The sequence below is a fragment of the Saccostrea cucullata genome, unplaced genomic scaffold (assembly GCF_032062105.1).
Source record: "Saccostrea cucullata isolate Sc308-1 unplaced genomic scaffold, CSIRO_AGI_Scuc_v1 ctg19636, whole genome shotgun sequence".
Classification (NCBI taxonomy): Eukaryota; Metazoa; Mollusca; class Bivalvia; order Ostreida; family Ostreidae; genus Saccostrea; species Saccostrea cuccullata.
The window spans coordinates 625-8080 of NW_026937688.1; the positions used below are offsets into that span (position 1 = coordinate 625).

Below are 7456 nucleotides of genomic sequence, written 5' to 3' on the forward strand. Positions count from 1 at the left end.
TACATGTAGATTTGCATGTATAAAACTTATTTTTCCATCTTCTTATTTCAAAATTTTAACATTATACATCTTAGTTAACAAGAAATCATAAAGTTGATTATATGATATACATAGCTTTGTTACTAAGAATATGAAGAAAAAAGGTTTTTTTTTTAAATACATGTATTCCCCTTTTCCTTAAAAAAGACTGAATCTTACCTTGTGTGTTTCAAATGTAGTGATTGTTTATTAACACATAACACATGGTACTTTTCCCTATTCCAGAAGCTAAAAAAATATGCAAAGCCCACATACCACGGTAATTCTAATATTCACAGATTTGACCTTAACTGTGCACAAGTGGCCTCCTAACTTAAGATTTGCCCAAGGGACATACTAGTACAATTGTCTTTTGTTCCAAGTTAAATGATATGCCTCATACCTTTTTTGCATAAAACCAGAAAATGAAGAGGGGGGGGGGGGTGTCGATGGGGTATAATGAAATAGGCTCTCTTTCTTTGTTGAAAACAAGTAATACTCATCCAATACTGTTTAAGCAATGACCTTTGCTAGGAACCGGCTTTAATGAATCCATGATTTCAGAAGTTCGAAATTCTGTGCAAATGTTTAATTAATAACTGCAGATATTGTATTTGCATGAATCTGTTGTTTTCCATTAATTTTTCTATCTACATATTTTAAAAAATGCCAAGCCATTGGACTTTTTGTAATGAATTATCTGATTCTTACGGTTCTCAAGTACGTGTTCATATTTGTCGCATTTTAAAAAGTGAGTAAGATCTCAATTCCTTCATTTCACGCCGCTCAAGTTTGGAGAGGTACGTGGTTTTGTCCCTCTCTCTTTCCTCAGTTATACTCACCCGTCTCTTTTGTAGCCGTCCTCTATTTTTTCGTGTCTATTATACAATATGTCGTGTTCAGTGTATTGTACCATTTAATCTTTTTTGTATGGTGAAGATTGTCCAATGTTGACCGCTTATTGAACAAAATAACGAGGGTTTGAAATTCAATGCTAACTGCCAGTAACTTGTTTAAAGGTGAAGGCGAAATACGTTTCATATTTGAACATAAATTGATATTTGTATGTTGTAATTCAGTGACCCCGAGCTGAGAAGGTATGTTTGTCTATCCGTAGTCACTTTATAGAAACAAACTATATATACAGGAATGGGACAAATATTAACGATGTATACATATCTGTCCGCATTTCTTTAACGCTTTTGCAATCACAATCATTTTGGCAAAGTTTTTTTTTCCATAGACAGTTGGATGTGCATGTATCTTTAGTCGTAATGCTACAGAGCGATGATCACTGGCTTTTATAATAACGATAGACGTCATATGTCCTGCTAATACATGGATTGTTGTTTTAGAAATTTTCTTGCAACTTTTCCCGTAATATATTTTTAAAGAATACTTGAAATAACTTGAGGATAAATGAATAACTATATTGAACTTGAATTAAGTAAGATATATGTAAAATACTTTCACAGAAAACGCTTGGAGGCCGAAAAATCTCAGTCGTATGAGACGTGGCTAGCTCAAAGGGAAGTGGAGAAAAAGAAAGTGGAATTTCAGCGTCAGAAGGACGACATGCCCCTCGCTGAACGAGGCCCCGGGGCCCTGAGGGCCTACCTCCGGTCCCTGGGCAAAACTCGTGCGGGCGATACTTACGAGGATTGGCTGGACCAAAAAGAGACGGAACTGGATTTGTACGGCGAGAGAGTCAAGTCATCCAAACCGTTAGCCGTCTAAATTCATGGGGGGAAATCAAGAACAAAATTTGGACAATTGTTAAAGATGTTGCACATTTATTCCTGACTTTAATGGAGTGCAAATTAAGCTTAAGATGGACTAGTGCATGCACTTTCACCAATACAAAACTTACCTAGTTTTCATATTTGTGGGCGCAATCATGAGAAAAATTATCTCAGCAATAATGAAGATACAAATAATTTGATTTAATTTATTTCTGAAGATATTTAATGTAAATAAATTTAGGTAACTATCCAGTATTTTTGTGTTGTTATTAAATATGATCTGAAAAAGATAAGAACTTTTTGTTATATTTTCGTATGCGATAAAATTTGCTTGTGCCATCCAGGACCTTACTGCATGTATCGTAACCTCAGATTTGCTACTGTGGTTTTATTTTTCGTTGAACCTGCACCAATTTTCGTTGTTTTTTTTTTTTGTTTTTTTTTTGGGGGGGGGGTTGAGCAAGACTAAGTAATTAGATGACCAATAAACACGTTTTTTTTTCGTAATGATAGAGTAGGGCAAGGTGACTGTCCCAAGAATTCACGTCTCAATGAAATTATAGTTGTTAATTTATAAAGCGCAAAATTACATTTAGTTTCTATGCGCTACTGTAAGAAAAAAAAAAAGAAGATTTTTCTTTGGTTGTTTCTCAAAAAAGGGTTCCCTAAATTACAGAAAAAGAAAGATATGAACAGTATAAAACTGTATTTAATTATTGTGTTCTTGGAGATCGAGAACGGCGAATTGGAGTTTGATTGTACAGACGCATACAAGTTGATTTCCGGGTGACTTTGTTAATAATGGCTCTCCGAAGTTCTTCCTGGGTCAAAGGTCGAAGGTCCAACTCCTCCACATAATCAAACACTTCATCATCATCACTGTAAAAAGACCAATGAATTAATATTATTTACCACAAATAAGATGCGGAATTTAGAACTGTTGGGCCTGTTAGAATTATTCATCGATCGATCGTCGGAAACCGTCGGTCTCGAGACCGACCGTGGGTTTCCGACGATGAATTATTGAGCGGATCCTTACCCTGCGGTAGGGGGCTGTATAGATACAACAGGCGTTAGGTCCAATTTCAGGGCTTGCGCGTTCACTGGGGGTGTGGGTTCACCTTTCTTTTCCTGTTTTGGCGGATTCAGCTGCAAATAGATAAGATGTCAAATGTTATCTGTTCAAAGGCATAAGTTACAGTTAATGTCATGGGTAACTAGAACGCACGTTATTTATCCCACCACAAATGTCCACAATTGTAGGGTAGCTTAACATAGTCTGGATACATGTAATGTCAGTTAATCGATAGTTAATACATGTACTTGAATAAAAATGGATTCACAATCACATATACATTTTTATACAAGTACATGTACAAGCGCGGATCCAGAAATTTTTTCCAGGGGGGGGGGGGGGTCCACCCCAGTCAAAAAAAAATCCATTCCCAGAAATTTCTTGACAAGCCAAAAAAAAAAAAAAAATAAAGTCGACCAAACGTCAAAAAACTAAGAAAACTTAATAAATGTGGTAAAAATGAAATTCTTCCCAGGTGTGAGAGAGTCTGTCATTACTGCACCTCAAGTCCAACTGAGGATGAATTGCATTTTTTGCTAGAATGTCCACTTTATAATGACTCAAGAAGAGAGTTTTTAGATAAAATCTTTAAAACCTTTCCTAATTTGATATTGCTTAACAATGTTGACCTGTTTACATGGATTATGTCAAATGAAAATTCTGTGTTTGTTGTTTTATTATGCCAACTTTTAAATGCAAATTTTAATAAGAGAAAACAACATAGTTCAATATAGGCATATTGCAGATATTATACATAGGCAACTTATAATGTACATTCTATACATCCTAAAAGAAAATAGCTAACTCTCTGTTCATTATACAATGTTTGTTTTGTTCTGTTTTGTATATGTATAACTGTGATGATTTTGGACACTGTTCTGTATGCTCCACTGTGGGCCCAAATTGGTTGAATAAATATTCTATTCTATATTCTATTCTATTTTGGGGTGGGGGGTGGGGGGGTAGTGGTGACTTCTATTTTCTATTGCCTCAAATTTTTCACTTTTCATACCCATTTCACACATATTCGCGTTTACCAGGGGGGGGGGGGTCAGCGTTTTCCAGGGGGGGTCCATGGTAACTTTTTTTTTGTTTTAGTATATACATTTTTTAACCTGATAAATTCCATGGGGGGTCCTGACCCCCCCGACCCCCCTCTAGATCCGCGCATGATGTAACTATTATTTAATTTCATTTGTACACATAGTGTAAAATACTTCGTTATTTCTTGGCACTGACCTTCATATGGAGGTACTGCTGGGCCTGCAGGAGCTCCATGGTCTTCTGTTCTATGATGCCCATGTACTGTAGAATGTTTTTGTTAGTGACTCTGTCGTCACTCCCGAGCATGTCCTTGATGACAGACGAGTCACACTGGATGGCTCGGAACAGCTGCCCCACCCCACTCCGCAGCTCGTCTAAAACTTTGTTCACCAGAACATTCTTCTTTTCGGCAGCTTCCTTTTGGGCCCGAATTTTTTCGCTCTTTTCCTGCAAATAATCATGCAATAAACTGATAAAAAGAGGGAAAAAAATATATAAGATGATCGATTCTCGGAAAATCTTCAATTAAGGTTAATGTGTACGCTTCGTAAAGAAAAATTATATTTCAATTTCAAAAAAATGTAAGTGTTGAGAGTTTGCCTACCTCCAGATCTTTAAGCATTTGAGCGCGAACACCCTCGTTTTTGATGTCGTCTTTCTCAAACTGCTTAATTTCCTTCTGCATGGAGTGGATGTCGTCCTGCAATAGCTCCACCTCGTCACTGATTTCGTTGACGTATTTGAAGAGAGCAAAATTTTCGTTTTCTCGCCGGATGAAATTTTTGACAATGACGTCAATGCTGTCTTCGCCTGTCGCCTCGCGAATTCGCTGAAAAGCCTCCTCCAAAGTTCTAATTTGTAACTTTTCTGCGTCTGTATCTTTGTCACCACCGGAACCTAAGCCGAAGGAGAAGTTTGAAAAGAACTATATGCGGTATATTGCATATATTTGCCCCCACAAAAGTCAAATTTCGAAAACTTCCTGAAATGTGCTGAATTCCTTAAATTGTATGAGAAATATAAACTAGTGCTAATTGTAACGGGGACCGTTACAGATGTTCCCCAAACGCTCCCCAACTCCCTTTTGGTGCCATATACCCTGTAATCTCTATTAGATAAGAAATACTTTATGGAATTTAGACTTAATCAAGGTCTTCCCAGAAAAATACAAAATATATTTAAAAATAGGCATTGCACGCGTGTTCATGTGCGTAACGACCATATTATCTTGTCTAAACTATTTCAAATTTTAATATACTTAATATCAAAGCATTTAATCCAAAAGTATTAAAAAATACACTCATTCGAGTGTATTTTTAATTTTACTCATTTCACGTGCACGCACACGCAAGCACATGCATAATGACTACACCTTCTTGTAGGGGTCCCTTATATTTATCTATGTTCTAAATCCAATCTTGTTTGGTTGAAAAACAAGGGAGTTATAGCCATTTGAATTTTCAGCCAATCAGATTACAGCACACATGCATGCGCGTGATTTCATAAATTTTTATCTTTATCGTATTGAAGGATATTTAAATGAATGATTATATTATAAAATTCGAAACATTTCGTCAAAAAACAAAAGAGATATAGCCATTTAAAGTTTCAGCCAATCAGGTTGCAGCACACGTGCATGCGCGTGATTTCCTGATTTTTTTTCTATATCATATTGTAGGATACCCTACTGCATGACTATGTTTTAAATTTCAAAGCATTTCGTCAAAAAACAAAGGAGATATAGCCATTTAAAGTTTCAGCCAATCAGATTGCAGCACGCGCGCATGCGCATGCCTTCATAAAATTCTTATATATCATGCTGTAGATCTTCATAATGCAGGACTATATTCAAAATTTCGAAAGATTATGAGAAGAAACAAGAAAGATATTGAGACTTTAGTTTCAGCCAATCAGAGCAAAGCGCACGTGCATGCGCGTGAGATCTTGCTATTTTGACCATGCCGTCTTGTCTATACTACTAATGTATCCTTACATTATGAGTTTCAAAAAAATTCATCAAGAAAAAGAAAAGTTATAGCAATATCCATTATATTGGTCATTTCATGTGTTGCACGTGCGCGCTCTTGCAAGCACGTGCGCGCAAAATGACCTTCGTTCGGCAAATCTACATAACATGTCTACTGACCCTAAAAACATTTTACCTTAATCGGATGTGTAGTATACAAGATCACTCGTGGACAAAATTTTCCCAGGAAGAAGAAAAATAATAATAACTAGAAACGATCTCGTTGCGAGCAACGAGTAGGTCTTCCGTCCGAATTTTTGATATTTTCACTATGATCTTTGTTAAGACATGATGATATCAAGACTCCCTAATTTGATTTATTTTGTTTGATTTATATATCATCAGACGTCTATAGACGTCTATAGATGAAAGTCTGTTGGCCCCTCTAGGCCCTTTATTTGAAAGGTCAGCCCCTTTTTCTTCATATGAAATGATGAGGCTATGGATTTTAAATACTTTTTGTTCAAACAACTTTTCAGAATTTCTTCTCGTTTTCGAGCAGAAATATTTGAGGGTCAACCCTTAATGGGGCCTTTTTTCGAAAATTAAATGGTTGTATATTTTTTAGAATACGATTCTGAACATTCTTTTATTCAATACTGCTTATCAAAATATTTCTCCCTTTGGAGATATAAAGAATCAAAGATTTAGCATTTTTTCCCCTTATGACCCCTAATTACGTAACAATGATCACAATTGTTCAAAATATTGTTGCAGATCGTAAAGATAAACATTTTTGCCTCAGTAATTTATAACAAAATATTGTTCATTAAAGAGATATCAATACAGGACTTTTGGCCCTTCTGAGACCCTAATTTGAGGAATCAGACCCCTTTTCTTGATATAATATGAAAGCTCTTAACATTCTGCTTAACTTCTCTTCAATATGTTTTAACAAATTGTGAACAGGTAAGACGATATGAAACAAAAGGTGTCAAATTTTGTGAGATGTTTCTGAGACATTTTTCTGGCCCGACCAAGCTCCGGTACCTTTTGCGCTAGAAAAATTTGGACACGCATATACAACTCAACAAACCTTCCTTTACTTTCACTGATAATCTTGACTCAATATCTTAAGTCGTTTAGGAGGAGTTATCTGGACAAGCCGACCCTCTTAAAATCAGTAAATCGTCCATATCTCACGACCGGAAGTGACGACGTACTTATAAAAAATTTCCAATAAGGTTCAGATCAATATCTATCAGATCTGAAAGTTTCGTGAAAATCGACCAAGCCGTTTCCGAGAACTCGCGTGCACAAAAATCGGTAAGAAAAAAAATAATAATAGGGAAAAAGAAACCGAACGAAAACAATAAGGTCTTCCGTTGGAAACGGAAGACCTTAACTAGTGCTAATTGTAACGGGGACCGTTACAGATGTTCCCCAAACGCTCCCAAAGTCCCTTTTGGTGCCATATTCCCTGTAAGCTTCATTAAATAAGACAAGCTCTATGCATTTGAGATTTTAACAACGTTTACCCAGAAGTGTACCAAGTTCATTCAAATTTTAGCATTGCACGCGTGCGCATGTGAATGCATGTGCATAATGACC

At 36.2% G+C, this 7456-nt stretch overlaps 1 protein-coding gene across 1 annotated transcript; it reads right to left on the reverse strand.

Annotated features, from left to right (window-relative positions):
• Positions 1-2473: 2473 nt before the first annotated feature.
• Positions 2474-4776, reverse strand: LOC134248656 (uncharacterized; the record flags this gene model as incomplete). The annotated part of the gene is made up of 4 exons (XM_062731057.1): positions 2474-2639; positions 2800-2909; positions 4075-4326; positions 4484-4776. Coding segments are annotated over 4 exons (821 nt in total), but the record flags the coding sequence as incomplete, so codon positions are not given.
• Positions 4777-7456: the final 2680 nt, after the last annotated feature.